The sequence below is a fragment of the Phaenicophaeus curvirostris genome, chromosome 16, assembly GCF_032191515.1.
Source record: "Phaenicophaeus curvirostris isolate KB17595 chromosome 16, BPBGC_Pcur_1.0, whole genome shotgun sequence".
In the NCBI taxonomy this organism is placed as follows: domain Eukaryota; kingdom Metazoa; phylum Chordata; class Aves; order Cuculiformes; family Cuculidae; genus Phaenicophaeus; species Phaenicophaeus curvirostris.
Genome location: NC_091407.1, coordinates 16,982,359 through 17,004,071, shown reverse-complemented (window position 1 = coordinate 17,004,071; position 21,713 = coordinate 16,982,359). Strand labels below are relative to the sequence as shown.

At 51.8% G+C, this 21,713-nt stretch overlaps 1 protein-coding gene across 6 annotated transcripts in view; it reads left to right on the top strand.

Moving 5' to 3' along the window:
* Positions 1–21,713, top strand: part of RAB11FIP3 (RAB11 family interacting protein 3) — a 93,030-nt gene that overhangs the window by 57,492 nt on the left and 13,825 nt on the right. For 5 of the 6 annotated variants that reach the window (XM_069870120.1, XM_069870122.1, XM_069870123.1 and 2 more), the window contains 5 exons: positions 2,294–2,481; positions 7,818–7,991; positions 12,195–12,329; positions 17,006–17,041; positions 20,923–21,016. In XM_069870120.1, the coding sequence (XP_069726221.1) occupies positions 2,294–2,481; positions 7,818–7,991; positions 12,195–12,329; positions 17,006–17,041; positions 20,923–21,016 (627 nt within the window). The remainder of the gene's footprint in view (positions 1–2,293; positions 2,482–7,817; positions 7,992–12,194; positions 12,330–17,005; positions 17,042–20,922; positions 21,017–21,713) is intronic. The other variant, XM_069870121.1, reaches the window with a different exon arrangement.

Sequence of the window (21,713 nt, the reverse complement as noted above, 5' to 3'; positions counted from 1 at the left end):
TTTCTTCTCCCTCTTGAGGTTCAGTGTGTTTGTGTCCAAGGGCAGCAGAGTGTCAGGATGCCAGGATGACTCCAGGCATGAGCAGGGGACCAGCCCTGCAGAAAATGCCTGGGAGGAACCTCCCTGGGAGCCGGACTTTACCCTCTGTTCCAAGGCAACGCCTTACTGATACTTGGGCTAAAGCTTTTGTCCCTCACGGATCAAAGCTTCACTTGTCCCTGCCTAGACATTTCAGGTGACTCCCAAGAGTTGTTTCCTCTTCTTGTCCTCAAACAGATTTTTGTAGTCAGAGTGGGTTTTACAGCACTTCACAACATTTAATCAAACTGTCTTTACTCAAATACGCTGTTAGGTACCTGGAATAGGTGCGCTGCTGCTGAAGAAGTCTCCTAGAGGTAGCTTGTCTTCTCACATGTTGTATCAGGGCACGTTCTGTCACCCCAGTCCCAACCATATCCTGGGTGGCATCGAATCCAGTGGGACCAGCAGGGCGAGGCAGGGGACTCTACCACTCTGCTCCGCTCTGTTGAGACTCCACCTGAAGCCCTGTGTCCAGCTCTGGAGTCCTCAGCCCAGGAAGGACATGGAGCTGTTGGAGCGAGTCCAGAGGAGGCCACGGAGATGATCTGAGGGCTGGAGCACCTCCTGTATGAGGCCAGGCTGGGAGAGTTGGGGTTGTGCAGCCTGGAGAAGAGAAGGCTGTGGGGAGACCTTAGAGCAGCTTCCAGTACTGAAAGGGGCTCCAGGAAAGCTGGGGAGGGACTCTGGATCAGGGGACAGGATGAGGGGGAATGGTTTTCAGCTGCAAGAGGAGAGATTGAGATGAGCTCTTAGGGAGAAATGTTTTGCTCTGAGGGTAACCACCCCATTCTGAACATGATAGGGATGCTCCTGGCAGTCCCCTGGGCACTTGCAGCCTAGCCTGGCTGTTCCAAGCCCCCTGACCTCTTCAAGTGTATTTGGGAGGGGGGCATGTGTTAATCTGGAAGACTTGTTTACTTTCTACCTGCTGACAGAAAGGCAAACTTGGCTGAATAAGAGTTGGGTTTGAAGGGTCTGCACACAAACCAGCAGCTTATGAGGCCATCAGGAAGAGCTTTCTGAAACCTGCACCTGCACCTTTGCCCAGGGCACTAGGGCTTGGTTTTGCTTTGCTCTGTCAGGTATTTGATGATATCTTACCTAGGCCCCTCAGGTTCTCTATCTCCTTTCTGCATGTTTTCCTGAGGTTTAGTTACTGAATCTGTGATGAAATGTAAAGCAAAGTTCTCCATGCTGGTGCACAGGAGAAGGACTTTGTTTCTGGTTTCAGCTGTCTCTGAACTTGTTGACCACGTAGGTTTAAGTTTAATAGGGCTCTTGGGTTAGAAATCTCATCTGCGCTGGTATTGAAATAGGAAAACATTTCTCCTTTGATAAATACAAAGAAAGTTTGCAAATTGTGTAAGAGCTTATCTTAAAAAGCTAAGAACTGGCTGCACATCCCGGGTGCTGCTGCTGGAGGATGGGTGATGTGCAGTGCCATGGCTCCTTCGAGCTCTAAGGGCTGCTCTTTACCAGCATTCCCCATGGATGAGATCATAGAATCCTGGAATGGTTTGGGTTGGAAGGGACCTCAAAGCCCATCCAGTTCCACCCCCTGCCATGAGCAGGGACACCTCCCACTGGATCAGGGGCTCCCAGCCCCATCCAACCTGGCCTCGAACACCTCCAGGGATGGGGCAGCCACCTCTGCTCTGGGCAGCCTAGGCCAGGGCCTCCCCACCCTCACAGCAAAACATTTCTTCTTAGGATCTCATCTCAATCTCCCCTCTTTCAGCTGAAAACCATTCCCCCTTGTCCTGTCCCTGCCCTCCCTGATCCAGAGCACCTCCCCAGCTTTCCTGGAGCCCCTTTCAGCACTGCAAGCTGCTTTAAGGTCGCCACGGAGCCTTCTCTTGTCCAGGTTTAACAACCCCAACTCTCTCAGCCTGTCCTTGTACAGGTGGTGCTCCAGCCCTTTCATCATCTGTGTGGCCTCCTCTGGACTCAGTCCAGGAGTTCTAGATGCACTTCAACAGATATAAATGCTGTGGTGGATGCAACTTGTTGTTGACCAGAACCCCCAGATTCTTTTCCTCAGGGCTGCTCTCCAGCCTCTCACTCTCCAGGTTGTGTGGACATCCAGGGCTGCTGTGTCCCATGTGCAAAGCCCCACAGCAGCAGTTTACTGCACCGTGCATATTTTGTCCTGCTCTGCAATGAAACAAGGGAGCTATACGATTTTATTTTTTCCCTCTTGTGTTTTTAACAGGCAAATGAGGTGACTGACAGCGCTTACATGGGCTCAGAGAGCACGTACAGCGAGTGTGAAACCTTCACGGATGAAGACACCAGCACCTTAGTACATCACGAGATGCACGACGAAGTAGAAACAGACAGCGCCATCGACTCCACTGTGCACTCAGAGTTCACAGATCCCATCGAGGAGCCTGAGCATGGGTGAGTGGGGATAACCAGGAGCAGTGGCTGGATTGGGAAAATCCCCAGTTTCAGAACAGGATGGGGGATGATGTGATTGAGAGCAGACGTGCAGAGAAGAGCGTGGGGGTGCTGGTTGATGAGAAGCTCGACATGAGCCAGCAATATACACTCGCAGCCCAGAAGGCCAGTCATATCCTGGAAGCGTCAAAGGAATTGTGGCCAGCAGGGCCAGGGAGGGGATTCTGCCCCTCTGTTCCTCTCTTGTGAGACCTCACCTGGCGTATAGCGTCCAGTTCTGGAATACTCAACATAAGAAGGATGTGGAACTGTTGGAACTGGTCCAGAGGAGGCTACAAGGATGATCCGAGGGCTAGAGAACCTCCCATATGAGGGCAGGCCAAAAGAGTTGGGGTTGTTCAGCCTGGAGAAGGGAAGGCTATGAGGAGACCTTATAGTGACCTTCCAGTACCTGAAGGGGCTACGAGAAAGCTGGGGAGGGACTGTTTACAAAGACTTGTAGTGATAGGATGAGGGGCAACAGAGATAAACTGGAGAGGTGTTCAAGGCCAGGTTGGATGGACCTTGGGCAGCCTGATCCAGTGGTAGGTGTCCCTGCCCATGGCAGGGGGTGGGACTGGATGAGATTTAAGGTCCTTCCAACCGACACTATTTTATGATTCTGTAATTCTATGATTCTGATTCTCCCTGTGGGAGGCAGGAAACTCCATCAAACTGGGAGCAATCAAGGACCAAGGCAGACACAGCCCAAGGACTGAAAATAAAGTGGGTTGAGCCTGTCTTGCTGAAACTGGTTGGTTTGTTCTTGGTGTTTGTAACTTCGTGCGTGACCAAAATAGCTCTTCTTTAAGAATAATAACAATAATAATTAGGCTGCACCATGTGTCGGCAGTTTTGGAGCTCTGCCTAGCAATCTCTTTGAGTTAATTTGTGCTTGCCTTGGGAGAACTCCTGTACCCTCATTAGGCATCTTCAGCCTGTAAAATAAGTTTCCTCGGATGATCCAAACACCTGAAATACCTGCAGTTTTTAATCTATCACTTAAGACAGAAACATAACGTATAATTTTCATGTCAGGAGGGGAACTAGGCGTGTTCTTGTTTTACCTAAACATACGGGTGTCCTTTGATGTGTAACCATCTCCTCTAATAACTGGTTTTAAACTGGTGCCTGAAGCACAGAAGTGCGAGCTAAGATCATGTAGCTTGGTAACATCAGTGTTGGTGAGGCCGCACCTTGAATCCTGGTTCAGTTTTGGGCCCCTCACTCCAAGAAAGACCTTGAGGGGCTGGAGCGTGTCTGGAGAACAGAACGGAGCTGGGGAAAGGGCTGGAGAGCAGGGGTTGTGAGAGCAGCTGAGGGCCCTGGGGCTGTTTAGCCTGGAGAAGAGGAGGCTGAGGGGAGACCTCATTGCTCTCTGCAGCTCCTGGAAAGGAAGTTGGAGCGAGGTGGGTGCTGGTCTCTGCTCCCAAGTGACAAAGGATGGGATGAGAGGAAATGGCCTCAAGTTGTGCCAGGGGAGGCTTAGATTGGATATTAGGAAAGATTCCTTCATGGAAAGGGTTCTCAGGCCCTGGCAAAAGCTGCCCAGTGTGGTGGTGGAGTCCCTATCCCTGGAGGGGTTTAACAGACTGGCCGACGAGGTGTCAGGGATCTGATTCAGTGGTGAACAGGGATGGTTGGGCTGGATGATCTCAAAGGTCTTTTCCAATCAAAAGATTCTGTGATCTTTCCTGTGTCTGAGCTGCTGCTGGTGAAACTGCTGTTGGGCCTTCCTCATTTCCTAGGTTTTGCTGGAAATGTTGGGTTTGTGGTGAAACTGGGATGCTGCCTGGCAGGAAGAGAGGGAATAACTCCATTCATAATGACCCAAGAGCACGGTTCTGCGCTGAAACCTCTGGAAGCATCATCACTTAAGCTCTGCTATTATTCAGAATAGTTTTGACCAAACCCACCCCATTCAGGCCCAGTGCTGTGGTGAGCAGTTAGAGTTACCCTTGCTTTTGGAAAGTGCTTGGCTTTCCACCCACCCATCTTTGGGCACAAGGAGATCCAAGGGCTGGAGCACCTCCCATCCAAGGACAGGCTGAGAGAGCTGGGATCATGCAGCCTGAAGAAGAGAAGGCTGCATTGAGACCTTAGAGCACCTTCCAGAACTGAAAGGGGCTTCAGGAAAGCTGGGGAGGGGCCCTTGATCAGCGAGGGCAGGGACAGGATGAGGGGGGACAGATTTCAGCTGCAAGAGGGGAAATTGAGATGAGATCTTAGGGAGAAATGTTTTGCTGTGAGGGCGGGGAGGCCCTGGCCCAGGTTGCCCAGAGCAGAGGTGGCTGCCCCATCCCTGGAGGTGTTCAAGGCCAGGTTGGATGGGGCTTGGAGCCCCTGATCCAGTGGGAGGTGTCCCTGCCCATGGCAGGGGGTGGGACTGGATGGGCTTTAAGGTTCCTTCCAACCCAAACCATTCCATGATTCCATCAAAATCACATCTGAGGGCATCAGCAATGCAGTGATCCGTCAGAGCTGCTGGGCACTCACTCCTGGGGCTGAAAGGGTGCTCTGGATTAGGGAAGAAATGAGATTAGCTGGCAAGGCTCTCCTTGCAGCAGCGTGTTTGGCTCAGTGACAGTTAAATCAGGATAGAATCTGTTGCTGAGCTGCTTGAGCACTGAGTGGAGGGTCTCAGAGGGGCCATGGCAACCTGCGTGCGGTCTTGTCCTCTGGGGAAAATGACGTGCCTCGGATTCACCTGCCTGTAGGTACAAAACCCTTTGCTTGGGAATTTCTTTTAAGATTAAAGGGGCTCCAGGAAAGCTGGCGAGGGGCTCTGGATCAGAGAGTGTAGGGCAGGATGAGGGGGAATGGTTTCCAGCTGCAAGAGGGGAGATTGAGATGAGGTCTTGGGAAGAAATGTTTTGCTGTAAGGGTGGGGAGGCCCTGGCACAGGTTGCCCAGAGCAGTGTTGGCTGCCCCATCCCTGGAGGTGTTCAAGGCCAGGCTGGATGGGGCTTGGAGCCTGGCCACAGTTAAATGGACAGAAATTCCGAGTAGGCTTAAAAATCAAGGAAAAATGTTAATTCATCTTAAAGATTTGTAAGGGTTGAGACAGAACCCTCTAGAATTCTATGCCCGAGTTGTTGAGGATTGCTTATGGCACCATTGAACCCGAGGCAGGACAACACTCTAGTGCCTAGCGCTCTTCCAGGGGACACGCAGTGAGGACAGTCTGACTGAATCAGAGCATCAGTGCTGCTTTCTGTAGCTTTTAAAGCTCAACATGCCTGGTTGGAACTTAAGTGCGTATTTAAGCTGTGTGTAGTAAAGATTAGTTGGGTTCTGCATCTCCAGCCTGCCCGAGCCCGGTGGGTGCATATGGAATCCTTGTGCTATTTCTTGCCTGGAGCATCTCTGGGCCTTCCAGGTGCCTGATCAGCTCTTCTGCCCGGTGTTTGTCAAACCACAGCTCCAGATTTAGAGATTTGGGGTTGGCTTTTACTTGTCAGTTCAAAAAATCCACACCCTGCCTTTCTATTCCTGGAGAGATTTCCGGTGCTTTCAGCGATGGTCTGCTGGGCACAGCGTCTGACTGAGCGCCGGGCAGGGTGTGTTTCTGGTGAATCCCGCTGCGGGAAGAACCGTGCTCCTCAAGGAAGACGTGCAGGTGCCCACAAGCTGGCCTGGACTTGTCTGTGGTTAAACAGAGATCTGCTGCTGTTTTAGCTGGAGGGTTGACATGTTTTTATTAGCTGGATGACGGCAAATCCTTCAGATGGTGCAAGTTTTTGTCATAAATGGCTTATTTGTAATCTTTTTTCTTTCTGATTTCGTGTAGTAATCTAGTTGTACTCCTGTTTTCCCTCTCCTAGTGCATGAAGACAACAGCATAGCCTGAAATAGCAGCTTTTATAATAATGCAGTCTTTTGGAGAGGATAGTGGTGCTGGTTCCCCTAGAACACACACTTGTGGCTCATAGACACATGGGCTGCTTTCACAGCCTGCTTATTACAAATCCCCTCTACCTTTTCCTTCCAGCTTCATTTTAAAACCTCTGTAGTCCTGGGCAGGAAAGTCCTCTGAGAGTGGTTGTGTTCTGCAGTGGTGGCTTGACTTCATACAATGGAGCTGTTGGAGCGAGTCCAGAAGAGGCCACAGAGATGATACAAGGGCTGGAGCACCTCCTGTACGAGGACAGGCTGAGAGGTTCGGGGTTGTGCAGCCTGGAGAAGAGAAGGCTCCATGGAGACCTCAGAGCAGCTTCCAGTGCTGAAAGGGGCTCCAGGAAAGCTGGGGAGGGGCTTTTGATCAGAGGGGGCAGGGTTAGGACAAGGGGGAACACTTTTCAGCTGCAAGAGGGGAGATGGAGAAGAGATCTTAGCATGTTCTCCTGTGAGAGTGGGGAGGCCCTAGTGGCCCAGGTTGCCCAGAGCAGTGGTGGCTGCCCCATCCGTGGAGGTGTTAAAGGCCAGGTTGGATGGGGCTTGGAGCCCCTGATCCGGTGGGAGGTGTCCCTGCCCATGGCAGTGGGTGGGACTCGATGGTCTTTGAGATCCCTTCCAACCCAAAAGGTTCCATGATTCTGTAATGCTGCCCACTTGAAAAGACACTTACAGAATCAATGGCTTCTTTGCCGAGCTATGTCCCTTCCGAAGCGAGGGATGTCCCAGGACCCATGCTGGATGTGTTGGGGTTTAGGCTGAGGCTGAGCACACCGCAGCCTTCTGGACGTGGTGTTGAAAACACGTGGAAGAGCATTCCTCCCTTCAAGATTGCCTACAGCCTATCCCCAGTGGGAGCAGGAAAAGGGCTCCTTTGTCTTGTGAGGGGGTTTGTTGCTGCCTGCAGTCCACCAGGATTTGTGTCATGGAGGGGGGTGTTACAGCATTAAACCCCAGTGCTGGGCTCTTGATAGGATTACACAGCAGCAAGCGAGCGTGAGTCCAGCATGCAGGCTGGGGATGTAATTCAGAACATATTTAGGATGTGTTTGGGACACACCGAGCTTTTTCTCTGCCCTGCTTTTGGTTGCACCCATGCCACGCAAGAGGCTTGCCACCATGCCTGGGTGCTGTCTTGCAAGTCCCACCCCCAAATCAGATGTCATGGCTGCTAAGGGAGCATGAAAAAAACATTGATTTGTTGGGAAAAATATTGCTGCAAACTTCCTGGTGGTGCCTGGGCTGCTCCTTCAGGGTTCGAGGCACAGGGTGAAGTTCATGGAAAGAAAGAGCAAGCCTGCTCTGCTGAAATGGGAAACGTGGCTTGGAAGGCAGATGTGTTGGATGCAGTCAAAGGCTACCATGGTGGCCACCCTCTAACTTCTTCCCTTCTGCTCCCACAGATCCCATCCGCACGACCTGCCCCTGGGCTCGGACCTCAGCCACTCCATTGTTACAGTCATTAGCGGAGAGGAGCATTTTGAGGATTACGGAGAAGGGAATGAAGCAGATTTGTTCTCGGACAGCTTGTGTAATGGGGAAAGCAGCTTTAATAGCTCCTCGTTCCTCTCTCCCAGGTAATGCTCAGCACAGCATTCACAATGCATTAACCACTTTCAGTTGCTCGATGTTTTTACCCATGCTTTGTGCACCAGAGAGTTGTTTCCTTGGGGTTTGCACACTAGTTGACCTGCAGGAACGGGGTTCCTGGCAAACTTTGGATGCAACAGCTTGGAAATGGACGAGGAGCTGCCTCCTTCAGTCTTTCCTTTTCCCGAGCAGTGCCCGTCCTCCCATCCAGAGGCACTAGTGCCTGGCAGCAAGGCAGAAGAGCAGCCTGCATTTCACATGTGTCCAGGACAGCATCACACTCCCACTCCTGTTAAGGATTTGGCTCCTTGCAGAACCTTCCGGAAGAGAAAACGAGCTTTACGCCTGTTGGATGACATGGCTTTTTCTTTCTCTCTCGTGTGTGTATTTTCGGCTTTGCTATGATGCGTGGTTGGGTTTGCAGAAGGTGCAGCAGCCGAAGGGATACATGGAACAAGAAGCAGGCTGGAGTGTTCTCCTGCACTCCTCGCCTTAGGGCATCAAACCAGGCAAAGGTTGCTTTTCCAGCCCATGCAGCGTGGACTGAGAAGCTGGTATGATGGTACAAAACCCACCAATGGTTAATTTCTAAGGGAAAAAAGGAATGAAGACCAACTGCTGCAGTCCCCAAAATCTCTGAGATGACCAGTTATGCAGGGGATGTATTCCTCCATCAGGCAGCGCATCTGTTAGAGAAAGTCCAAAGGAGGCCAAGAAGATAATCAGAGGGCTGGAGCACCTCCTGTATTAGGACAGGCTGAGAAAGTTGGGGTAGTGCAGCCTTGAGAAGAGAAGACTCCAGGGAGACCTTAGAGCAGCTTCCAGTGCTGAAAGGGGCTCCAGGGAAGTTGGGGAGGGGCTATTGATCAAGGAGGGCAGGGATAGGACAAGGAGGAAGGGTTTTCAGCTGAAAGAGAGGAGATTGAGATGAGATCTTAGGAAGAAATGTTTTGCTGTGAGGAGGGCAAGGTCCTGGCCAGGTTGCCCAGAGCAGTGGTGGCTGCCCCATTCCTGGAGGTGTTCGAGGCCAGGTTGGATGGGTCTTGGAGTCCCTGATCCGGTGGGAGGTGTCCCTGCCCATGGCAGGGGTTGGAACTGGATAGGCTTTAAGGTCCCTTCCAACCCAAACCATTCCATGATTCTGTGATCTCTGTGTGAGCAGGAATGGTCCCTGCCAGTCACACACGTGGTGAAGACAAGAACATTCTTTTTTCCTTTGGCATGATCCATGTCTGTGACTTCCTGCAGCACTATCAACCTGTCATAATGCAGTTTTGCTGCCTACCTGTTTTCTATCAGCTTCTCAAAGCCCTCATAGAGTTTGGGCACTCCTGGTTGCCCAGAGAAGCGCTGCTGTCACATCTCTGCACCTGCGGTTTGCTGCAGGTCAGGGCTGACTTACTTTCTTGCTGGTGCAGCAGAAGTTTTGAAACTGTTAACCAAACCCACAATGAGACAGTGTTGCCCTAAAGCCTTCCTAACCATTACTTCAGGAAACTTCAGCGCTTGATGTGTTGGGCTACCTGGCAGTGGAAGGGGCACATCACTCAACCTCGCTTGTCCTTTGATGCAGAAATGCCAGGCCTGACTGGCTGCACTTGAGAAAAGCCACCTTAGGTGTTTGTTTTGAGCTTCTCCTTGAGAATGAGCCTCCAACTGCATCCAGGGGGCTCCTGGCAGCACAATAGTCAGCTAAAGGAGCTTTGCAACCAGTTAAACTTTAATATCAGCCTGGTTACCTCCACTCCCAGCATTCAGATCTTGCTCTGTCAGGGCATCATCTCCCCTGTGCCGCTCTGTCTCTTTGGATCTTATCCGCGAGATTGTGCTCTGCAGCAACTTCCTTCTGCTGGGAGGGGCTCACTCGGCGTGTGGCCACATGGCCCATGGTGGTTTGTGCTGGAAAATCACTGCTGGGGCTTGCAGGCTGCAGATAAACCTTGCAAAACCTCCCGTGTAAAGAATGTGGGTCTGTTGGAGACAGAGGATTTCCTCATGCCTTGCAGGTCTAGCTCTTACCTTGGATTATCGTTGCACATGTGAAGATCCTGAACCAATCATTCTCTGAGATTGTGCTGGTTTTCTGAACACAGCCCTGCTTTCCCGGTGTGTTTAAAAGTCATGAAACTTTGAAGAACTGCAGGATATCCCTGATTATTTTTTTTAGCTGTGGTTAGGATATGAGGAACAATATTGCTTGTCAATGGTCACATTGCCACACACCCTTTCCATTTCACCAGAGTCTCTAAGCAGGAATAACATCAGCAAATGTTCCTGCCACAGCTCCAGATCTTCACCAGGGAGTGAATGCAGGAACCAAGAGCCTTCGGGGAACACGGCTGGGTATTGCATTGACCTGATAAGTCTTTGCATATGTTTGGGATCCGTCCTCTTGGGTTGTCATCTCTTCCTTGGCATGTCTGTCTGGTAAGAGAAGTCTCTCTGCAACACGTGGTGGGAAATGAATGGGAACTGAGAGGAAAGCTCTTTGCAGACACCCATTTTGGCTGCCGACATGCTGTGTGGGTAAGCACCGATGACCTGCAGAAGATGAACAAGCACCAACTGACCTGCAGAAGGTGAACGTTACCGCTGAGTTGGAGGAAGAAGGCAGAAGGGTGGCAGCTTGCCACCAGGAGTAGGTGGGAGTGCCCCGAGCAACAGTTCGGTTGAGCTCTCACCCACTCAACCGGCAATCAACCAACGTAGCCAGAGGCCAAGTGTATCTGCACACACCTAAAGAGTTGCCAGGCTGGCCTGTTCTCCTCTACACTTCCTTTCCTGTTTTCATTAATAGCTAATGGTAGCTTCAGGTCACACCTTGTGTTCCTGCTTCTGGGCAGGGGCAAAGAGAGCTCATCGAATGGGGCTCGTGGCTTATTGAATGAGGTTCAGGGTTCACTAAATGGGGCTCGCGTGCAGCAAGCCCAGAACGGAGTATGTCACTTTTTCCAGGCACCACAAAGCTTCTGTCACCTCTTATGCTGCACAGACCCTGAGTAGCTGAACGGGCTGCTGGTGGATAGTGATTGTCCTGGCTCCAAACCTGCCCAAGAAGGAATGGCTTTCTATTATTTTCTTTTCCACAAATGGCAAGAGATGAGTAATTTGGCATTCACTGTTGTCCCATCACCTCTTCTAAGGGGTTTGGAAATACTGTACAGATGGCATGAACTCAGAGGCCTGACCCTGGGGGTGGCTGGGCTGCTGACCCACCCCCACACTACCCAACACATCAGTGAGGGGTTCTGCAAAGGGGTCGAGCCAGAGGACCTCTCACAGGATCCCACACACGCAGCATCTCCTGGGCCAGGCCTTTCCTGTGTGTACCTGTATCACAGGGCTGACTGGCCCTTTCAGATGCCTTTTGATTTTAAGCTTGCTTGTGTTTGCTCACACCTTGACCTGTCTTTCTTATTGAACTGCTTTGTTTTCTCACTATTAACCTTTCTTTGATTAAAGCCCGTGGCTTCCAGAAGCATGTTGTCTTGCAGAAGGGATTTGTGGTATGTGTTTAGCCCCAAAGGAGCACAAACTCTTTGCTCTTCAGACTCCCTTGGACAAACTCTGTCCTGCCCAAGTCATGTCAGGGCAGTCCAAGCACAATTACAAGCTGTGTGAGAATGGATGGGGAGCATCCCTGAGGGGAAGTATTTGAGATGCTGGTGGAGAAGCTCAACATGAGCAGGCAACGTGTGCTTGCAGCCCAGAAAGTAACCGTGTCCTGGGCTGCATATAAAGCAGTTGGCCAAGCAGGGCCAGGGAGGGAATTCTATCACTCTGCTCCACTAACTTGGAGCCTTGTGTCCTGTTCTGTGTTCAGTCTGGAGCTCAGGGATATGATTTAGTAGTGGTCAGGTACAGTTGGACTTGATGATCTTAAAGGTCTTTTCCAGCTTAGTGATTCTGTGGTTCCCTGGGCTCTTGGGGTTCCTCCACAGAAGCTGGAGGAGGGTGATAGAAGTCCTGCTAATAAATCCTTGCTATTAAGCAACTCTGTATGGATGTGATTTGGCTTCTAGAATTGAGGGGGGAGGTAACCCAATCTGTGCTCAAGTTTTTAATGGCAAGTCTTGTCTCTGACACCAAAAGCTCCCCTGCCTGATGGTATTCTCAGCTTGTGGAAGCCACGGACGAAGCTCAGCCCTGTCTGTTCTGTCCTGTTGAAATGACCCTTGTGATTTCTCTAGCACCAATCCACTCGCTGCGAAACTGCACAGCATTGTTGCAGATGAAGCATTTGAGTTTTACTGTAGCCAGTGCCACAAACAAATCAACCGCCTTGAGGATCTTTCTGCTCGCCTGAATGATCTTGAAATGAATAGGTAATTGAGCTCGTGTGTGGCCGCTTCAGTGGTGGGAATGATGGTCTGGAAGGGAAGACTCTCCTTGTCTTGCCCAGCTCTCCTTTGCTGGTGCATTGCATGATTCCTGGTTACAAGAAGGGATGGATCTCACCAGACAAGATGAGTGTCTCCAGGTGGGGAGGGTTGTACGAATGCAAGCAGAAGTTTCCTTTAGTCGGAGCCATGGAGGCTGGTGGACAACGAGAGTCTTCCCTTCTTCTCTGAGCTGCCTTTTTGCATGTCCTGCTGAGTGGTGGGTGCTTCTCCACGCCCCGAGTGATGCAGTCCTTGCCTCAGGACTTGAAGCCATAAGCTGATCGTGTACAGTATTTCTGTCACCATCGAAAAGACTGCCAGGTCTTCTGGCTGGCAGTGCCCAGCGTGGGGACATGCTGGAGTTGCTGGTTCAGCCTGGAAGGGTCAGAACAGCCCATCCTCCCACTGCAGCCCTAACCTGGAACCACCAGCTTGCTCTCTGTGCTTTGGGACCTCTCCTACGCTCTTGCTTCACAGCAGTAATACCTTGTCTGCCCCAGCTTTGCCAGCTGCCTGCCTGCTTCTGTGCCACCACCAGCCGGGGGCAGCCGTGATAAGCACAAGTGTTATGGGGAGCGGCTGAGGGCCCTGGGGCTGTTTAGGCTGGAGAAGAGGGGAGACCTCATCGCTCTCTGCAGCTCCTGGAAAGGAGGTTGGAGCGGGGTGGGTGCTGATGATGCTCTGTCAGAGGCTGCCCAGGAAGGTGCTGGAGTCTCCATCCCCAGAGGGGTTCAAAAACCATGTAGCTGTGGTGCTTCTGGACATGGTTTAGTGGGCATAATGGTCTTGTGTTGATGGTTAGACTTGATCTTAGAGGTCTTTTCCAACCTTAACCATTCTATAAATGCTGGGACCATGGCATAGGAACATCAGGAAGTTTTGAATGTAGCCTTTGAGGTCTACCAGGCAGCAGCTGGACTCGCTGATTTGACCTGTGGAGAGGGATTTCTGTGTGTTGGGTTATTTTTTCAGACCTGTTTGCACTCTGAAGTATGGTGACATTAACGATAATCATTCTTCTCACGTCTGGTGTGCTTTTTCAAGCTTGGTTTTTCATCATGCCCTTGGTCTCTGTCTGTCCTCTGCAGAGACAGTGTGACGTGGGAGCTCTCCTGGGCTACAGAGCTATGGGAGGGGAACTGGAAAACAAATAGGATCTTGGCCTTCGTGTGTTTTAATGGAATAACTCCCTTTCCCTTTCTCAGTTAAATAGTTGTCTTTGCTGTTGGAGGCCTTGAGGACCAGTGATGGGTCCCAGACTGTGCACTTAGGAAGGAGAACACTGGAGTTCCCTGGATGCACCAGTAGCCCTGCTCTCTTTCAGGCTTTATCCACCTCCAAAGCTGAATTAACACCTCACAGCCTCCTGTGATGGACGGGACATCCAGAGGTGACTTTCCTGTCCCATGGTGGGAATTCCATAGTCTGTGTGGGCTCAGGGCGAGTAGATATAATTCCTCCGTCTGTGTTCAGGGCTTCCCATGCGCAAATTTGCTGGGACTTTTTCCAATTCCCCCTGCACTCTGCACTGATGGAAGGAGCATTGCTGGCCCTCTCTGTGGTGGGGATGTGAGAGGTGTCGCTGCACAGCATGTGGCAGGACCTGTTTGCTTTTAGCACCACCAGCAACGTGAAGCCCTCAGCGCAGAGGGCAAGTCCTGGACTAGGGCTGAAGAGAGCAGCAGCAAGTGGACCAAAACCTGAACTGAGCAGCCTCGCACCGTGCCTGGGAGACGGAGTCTGAAGCTGGTGGCTCCAAAGGACACTGGCAACTGGGATGCAGAGAGCAGCAGCGACTGGACCAAGATCTGGGCTGGGCAGCCTCGCACCATGGCTGGGAGGCAAAGCCTGCAAACAGCCACTCCAGAGGATGCTGGCAGCTGGGATGAAGCCCAAACTACGTATAGCAGCCTTGCTTTTAAAGGCTGTGTTTGTAAATGCAGTGTTTTACACTTGGAAGAACATGGGGAGCCTGGTCCTGGCATCGGAGCCCACAGCACAGGAAGGCAGGGAAGAAATCCACAGGGAGCTTGGGATGAACCAGTTTAATAAAACGACATTTTGTTTTAGTGCCCTTGAAGGCAGTGGTGGTGCCTCATCCCCTCCGGAGAGACCCGCAGGAGCTGGCACCGCCTTCCGATAAGCTGCTTGCAGTGAAAAATATTTGTCCTCTCTCCGATGCCGGGGACCTTCATGACTCAGAACAACTGCCGGACAACACCAGGGCCTGGCCTTCCCTTCGGGCGGGCGCCGAGTGTCCTTGAAGCCTGGCCAGCAGCGGCTCCTGCACTCCTTGGAATTCTGGGCTTTGAGGATGCCCTTTTGACACACGGGCTGGTAGCCTTGGCAACAGCCCCTGGTCTGTCATTGTCTTGTCTTTTCTTAAAAGAGAAAGTTGTCCAGAGCTGTTTTTAATTCCTCCTTCTAAGAACTGATGGAATTGTTGCAGCTCCAGGCAGGAATGAGCTCCCAGATGATTTTATTTAGTTTTTATTCTTTAAACTGAGCTAAGCATGGGGGGAATGCAAGTACATGGGGGGAATGCTCTGCTTGGGCTGGAGCTGGGTTTGCTGCCATCATTCAGTGATGATTTGGTGTCAGACGTGTCCCACCAGCTTGTTTGACAGCACTGTGCATTGATGTGGAAGATGCAACTCCATGCAATGCTCCAGGCTTGGGGAAGAGCGGCTGGAAAGCTGCCTGGTGGAAAAGGCCCTGGGGGTGCTGGGTGGCAGTGGCTGAACATGAGTCAGCAGTGGCCCAGGTGGGCGAGAAGGCCACCAGCATCCTGGCTTGGATCAGCCCTGGGGTGGCCAGCGGGAGCAGGGCAGGGATCGTCCCCTGCACTCGGCGCCGGGGAGGCCAAACCTCGAATCCTGGTTCAGTTTTGGGCCCCTCACTCCAAGAAAGACCTTGAGGGACTGGAGCGCATCCAGAGAAGGGAATGGAGCTGGGGAAGGATCTGGAGATAAGGGGTTGTGGGAGCAGCTGAGGGCCCTGGGGCTGTTTAGCCTGGAGAAGAGGAGGCTGAGGCTGAGGGGAGACCTCATTGCTCTCTGCAGCTCCTGGAAAGGAGGTTGGAGCGAGGTGGATGCTGGGCTCTGCTCCCAAGGAAGAAGGGATGGGACGAGAGGGAATGGCCTCAAGTTGTGCCAGGGCAGGTTTAGATTGGGTATTAGGAAACATTTCTTCACTGGTAGAGCAGTGAAGCTGTGGCAGAGGCTGCCCAGGGCAGTGGCGGAGTCCCTGTCGCTGGAGGGGTTCAAAAAACACGTGGCCGTGGCACTTTGTGACATGGTTTAGCAGGCACGGTGGGGTTGGGCTGACGGTTGGACTGGATGAGCTGAGAGGGATTTTCCAACCTCACTGGTTCTGAGGAACCAAGTCGTGCTCTTCACTGTGCTGCAGCTGCACCAGTCATGGATGAAGGTCTGGAAGGAGCAACTCAGCAAGCAGCCATTGCTGAAAAAGGTTTTTTTTCTCAGTGGGAAGAGCCTACAGCTCTGTCCTGAAGGGCAGAGTAACGCAGACCTTGGCTGTTTGCAAGCATGGATCACACTGAGCATTAGGTAAACCCTGACCGCTGCGGTATGGTGGCAGCTGGTTGGGGAATTTACACAGGGGGGTGTGGTGTCTGTCAGCTCCATGCAAAGGAGAGCTCATACCCATCCCCAGCGATAGTAACCGTGCCTGTGCTTAAAATCCAGAGAGACATGATCAACATCTCCTAAAGTCACTGAGCTACATGTAGACAGCGATTCTTTGGTGAAGCAGAGCCAAATAATGAGAATGATCTTTGTGAGGGGTGTAAAGCGGCGTGCATAGGGATATAAAGGCCTGTCTGCGGGTGGGAGGTGTGGGCAGGGAGGGCTGGGGTGCGCTGAGATGCAGAGGTGGGGCTGGGGGGACTGGGGTGCTGCAGGGTGCAAAGATGTTGTTCAGTGGGACTGGTGTGCTATGGGTTACAGAGCCGTGGCTGGCGTGCTGTGGGGTGCAGAGACACGGCTGGGGAGAGCTGGAGTGCCATGGGGTGCAGACACATGGCTGGGGTGCAGGGCTGGGGTGCTGTGGGGTGCAGAGACGTGGCTGGGGGAGCTGGAGTGCCATGGGGTGCAGACACATGGCTGGGGAGACTGGAGCACTCTGAGGTACAAAGACGTGTCTGGGGTGCTGTGCGGTGCAGACATATGGCTGCAGGGGTCTGTGTTGCCATGGGGTGCAGACGGGGCTGAGGTACCGTAGGGTGCAGAGGGGAGGTTGGGGTGCTGTGTAGTACAGAGACAGGGCTCAGGGGGCTGTCGGCACCAGGTTCAAGTCTCCCAAACTCCATGCTGGCATGAGCGCTTTCCATGGGGATCAGCTTTCAGGACAGGGCTCAGCTGGCGAGGGGATCCTATTGCTGGTCTGGCTGCAGTGTTGTTCCATTCGGTTCCTCTCAAGGCTGTATCAAACCCACAAGCGATTCCCTCGCCCAAGTGGGTGGGCTGTGCAGGTGCTGATGCCTGGGCACTCCGCTGCTAGAGCAGAGGATGTGCCCCAGAGTCCTCACGCTTTCCTGTTTCCCTTGCTCTCCACTGTCAGCTTTCCTAACTCTTTCCTGTTTTTCCTTCATTTTGCAGTCCAAATAAAAGACTCTCAAGCAAGAAGGTGGCAAGGTAAGCTCTGTCTTGTGTTACTGCTGGGTGAGGGAATGCAAGCTGTCAAAAGCACTTGGCCACGTCGTACGTCTGGAAAAGAGTGGGTTTAATTCAGATATAGTTTGCAATCACTGTTTTTCTGTAATGGGGGGGGTTCTTACACAGCTGGAGGCTGAGTTCAACTGGATTTCTTCCAGGACAAAAGTAAGGGTGCTGTTCTCCCAGTGCCCTGGGCATGGGGAAGGGGCCGTCCCCCTGGGCTGTCTGCTCGCCAGCATCACCATGGTGGGGCTTCAGAGCCTTGACAAGACCAGATCAGTACCCCAACTTGGAGAGGGATTTCTTGAACACCCCAAAAAAGCCAGCCACCCTAGAGAACTCTAGCAGTTCTGTTTGGCTTTGCTCAACGTAATCCTCAGTGCTTGTCTTCCTGGAGCAGCCCTGGGGCTGTGGGGAGTTCCTGGGGGCAGCTGCAGGGAACCCTATGCTGCCTCTTGTGCTGTGAGACCACCTCGTGTGATGCCAGTTGTCCTTTCATTGGGCAGAGGATCCATTCCTTTTCGATGATACCTGGTGCCCACTTTTCCTTTCCCAGCTTCACCACCCCCCTGTTCCCATGTCATTGTGTTCCTAAATAGGAATATACTTGGGCTTATCTTAGCTGTCCCTCCTGCTTCTACCGTGCCTGGGAGGGAGATTGCCCTCCACATTTGCTGGATTTCTCTTTACTCCCTTCTGAGCCAGGCAGGGATGCTGCCCAGGAAGAGGCACCTTGATGTGGCAGTGCTGATTGGTGACAAGCTCAACATGAGCCAGCAATGGGTGCTTACAGCCCAGAAAGCCAAACTGTGTCCTGGGCTGCATCCAAAGCAGTGGGACCAGCAGGGTGAGGAAGGGGATTCTGCCCCTCTGCTCCACTCTCGTAGGACCCCACCTGGAGCCCTGTGACCAGTTCTGGAGTCCCCAGCATAAGAAGGAGATGGAGCTGTTGGAATGGGTCCAGAGGAGGCTACAGAGATGGTGGAACTGCTGGAGCACCTCCTGTACAAGAAAAGAGAGTTGGGGTTCTGCAGCCTGGAGAAGAGAAGGCTTTGGAGAGACCTTAGCACAGCTTCCAGTACTGAAAGGAGCACCAGGAAAGCTGGGGAGGGGCTCTTGGTCAGGGAGTGCGGGGATAGAATGAGGGGAAACAATTTTCAGCTGAAAGAGGGGAGATTGAGATGAGATCTTAGGGAGAAATGTTTTGCTGTGAGGGTGGAAAAGCCCTGGCCCTGGTTGCCCAGAGCAGTGGTGGCTGCCCCACCCCTGGAGGGGTTCCAGGCCAGGTTGGACGGGGCTTGGAGCCCCTGATCCAGTGGGAGGTGTCGCTGCCCATGGCAGGGGGTGGGACTGGATGGGCCTTGAGGTCCTTTCCAACCCAAACTGTTCTATGATTCAGGTGATGCTCATACCCCCTGCTCCCTGAACAGCTTCTCTACATCTCTCCCGCCTGCCTATGCTCTCATATCTTTCCCTTCTCTTTTTTTCCTGCTGTCAGCAGGTCTCCCCTGGCGTAATTTCTCCTCCGGATGAGGAAGCAGGTCCTTGATATTACGTTTCTGAGTTCCAGTCACCTTACTTTCTCTATCTTTGTTAAAAACACTGACAGGAAATAAGGTTGAAGGGAGCAGCCAGTCTCCAGGTTTCCTGTTTTAGGACTGTTTTTTGTCCTGTGTCTGGCACAGGGAATTTGGAGAGGACTTGAGTTAGACTTTTGGGGATGGAGATGCTCTGTCTGTGGGGGATTGAGCTCTCCTGGCCCTGTGCATTTGTAAGGTGTTTTCTGTGGTTAGGTCTTGTGGTCTTGGGTAAATATTGGTTAATTCAAGAGCAGTCAAGTTTAGTTTGTGATAATGAGAGATAACAGGGAATTGCTGCAGAGTCGAGCCATATCCTTAAGATCAGCCCATTTAAAGCTCTTTGTTGCAGATACTGTAATTACCAGATGGTATCATAGAATCATGGAATGTTTTGGGTTGGAAGTTCTCATCTCAATTTCCCCTCTTGCAGCTGAAAACTGTTCCCCCTCATCCTATATATGTAGTCCCTGATCCAGAGCCCCTCCCCAGCTTTCCTGTAGGTGAAACATTTTCTTTTAGGAAGTTGTTTTTATTTTGGTAAAGGATTTTTTTTGCCTTTTTGCTTTGGAATCTGCTTGTGATCAAAAATCTTGGCTGCTTGGCACTATTTAAATGACAAATGTGCCAGGACTTTGGGATCTAAATATATACTCAGGGTAAGGGTGCAAAATAAGGCTATGATCTCTTCAGTAAATGCCAGTTATGCTCCATGAATATTTGCATGGGCACGTTTTGTAGCAACGTGAATTAGAGTGCCCACATTGTAAATCCGTAGGAAAAATGAGATTCAAAGAGACTTGTGTGGTTTCCTCCTTCACCCCTGCTCGAAGCAGCACTGGCTCCAAAGTTGGATCAGGCTGCTCATGGTTTGTGTTGCAGTGGGAGAGCAGGGTGGCTTTCTCCAGGCAGCATCTGTCTGGATTTCACAGCTGGAAAACATCCACCCCTCCCTGTGGCAACAGTGGCTTCTTGAAGCCAGCAGGGTGATGGAGGTGATTCTCCCCCTCTACTCTGCACTCATGAGATCCCACCTAGAGTGTTGTGTCTAGTTCTCCAGTCCCCAACATAAGAAGGATATGGAACTGTTGGAATGGGTCCAGAGGAGGCCATGAAGGTGATACACGGGCTGGAACCACATCTGCTATATGGAAAGGCTGAGAGACTTGGGGTTGTTCAGCCTGGAGAAGAAAAGGCTCTGGGGAGACCTTAGAGCAGCTTCCAGTGCTGAAAGGGGCTCCAGGAAAGGTGGTGACGGGCTTTTTGCAAGAGCCTGGAGTGATAGGATGAAGGGGAATGGCTTTAAGTTGGAAGAGGGAAGATTTACATTAGACATTAGGAAGAATTTTTCACAATGAGGGTGGGGAGGCCCTGGCCCAGGTTGCCCAGAGCAGTGGTGGCTGCCCCATCCCTGGAGGTGGATGGGGCTTGGAGCCCCTGATCCAGCAGGAGGTGTCCCTGCCCATGGCAGGGGTGGGAATGGATGGGCTTTGAGGTCCCTTCCAATCCAGACTGTTCTGTGATTCTCTGATCCTTGTACCATGAGGTGATGGAGCTGAGGTGTAGCGATACCCAAGGATTAAGTGCAGATTGGCCCTTCCATGGGGTGTCCTTTAAATTGCTGGAAAGTTGCAGCCACCAGTGTCATAAGGTCTTGGTAATGATTAGCTCGTTCTCAGCTGTCACAGCCAGTGTGGGGAGGTGGGCTGGGGTGTTTCACAACAGCATCAGGGTGTTTTCTCCCTTTCCTCTCCTTACACTTCCCACCCCCCACTTCTTATATGAGCCTTATCGGTGCCTAGAGCAGAGTACTCTGTCCTTTGGATAATACACAGCCTTGGGATGTTCATAAAGACAGAAAGTGAAATGAGTGAGCTCTTATCTCTTCCCATTCCAAAGAGCAAAAGTAAATGATCACAGTATGAAGTCCCAGCAGCATGTGTCCACATCTGCGCTTCCTCACAGGGCACATTCCTTCAGCTGGTAAGCAGCCACACGCTCAGCCCTGTGATCCGGATACGTGGAGGTGGTGAACTTGGAGAACTTCGTGGTGAAGGTCCTGCTCTGCCAAGGACCTTGTCCCCACCATCCTTTGCTGTAAATCCTGCAGCCCAGGAAGGAGCAGTGCCATTAAATCCCCTCAGAAAAGGAGGTGGCAGCAGTGGAGGGGAGCGAGGGGACCATATGCTGCAGTAGCACTTTTCATCTGAAATGGCCACGTCCTGCGATGTTCGCTCTAATGTTGGTGTTGCTGTGGGTTGGGGTGGTTTGTCTCTGTTATAGACAGTTGCATCAGACGAGCACGCTGTCTGTGGGGGTGATGGAGGAGTCTTACCGGGATACGCTGGAGTGCACAGAAGAGGACATCACGGACAAGGTAAGAGTGGTGCTGTCTGCACTGTCCTGGACCGTGCAGTGGCTTGTGATGTTCTGAGATGCCTGGGCAGGAGTTAGGCTGGGTAGATCAGTACCCAGATCTATCCTAGGCTGGCATTGGGTAGATCAGTACAGCTGGGACACACAGAGCGCTCTGCATCTAGGGGATGGAGACTACGAACGCTCCAAGTCGAATGGTCTTGTCAGCCAGGAGGTGGCCCTGGTGCCCTTTCCTAGGGTGAAAATGCTCTGCCTGCTCCAGGAGAAGGGGGCAGCTCTTTGCAGGCTGTATTTTCACTTCTCGTTCTCTTAATGTGTTCTCAAATTCTGCATTTCTGAGATGACCAAAGTCGCCTGACGCGAAACAAGGACTTCCTTTGCTTGGCATATTCATGTCTTAAGGATATAAAGCTGATTTTGTGCTGGTCCTGTTGGGTTTTATGGGGCTGTTATGCAAAAAGGATTATAGGGCAAGATGGGAGAGGGCAGGAGCACAAGAAAGCTTTTGTTTGAGCCCCCTTATCTAAAAATAGCTCAGGGAAAGCAGGGAAGTGAAAGATGGATGAGTTGTGGCTTGTGTGAATGTTTACTGAAGCCCTGAAATGCCTTGAAAATGGCTTCTTAATTCTGGAATCACAAATAGCTGCATGGAGCAGCACGTGGAGGAGAAACATGCATGTGTGGCTGCATTCAAGTCT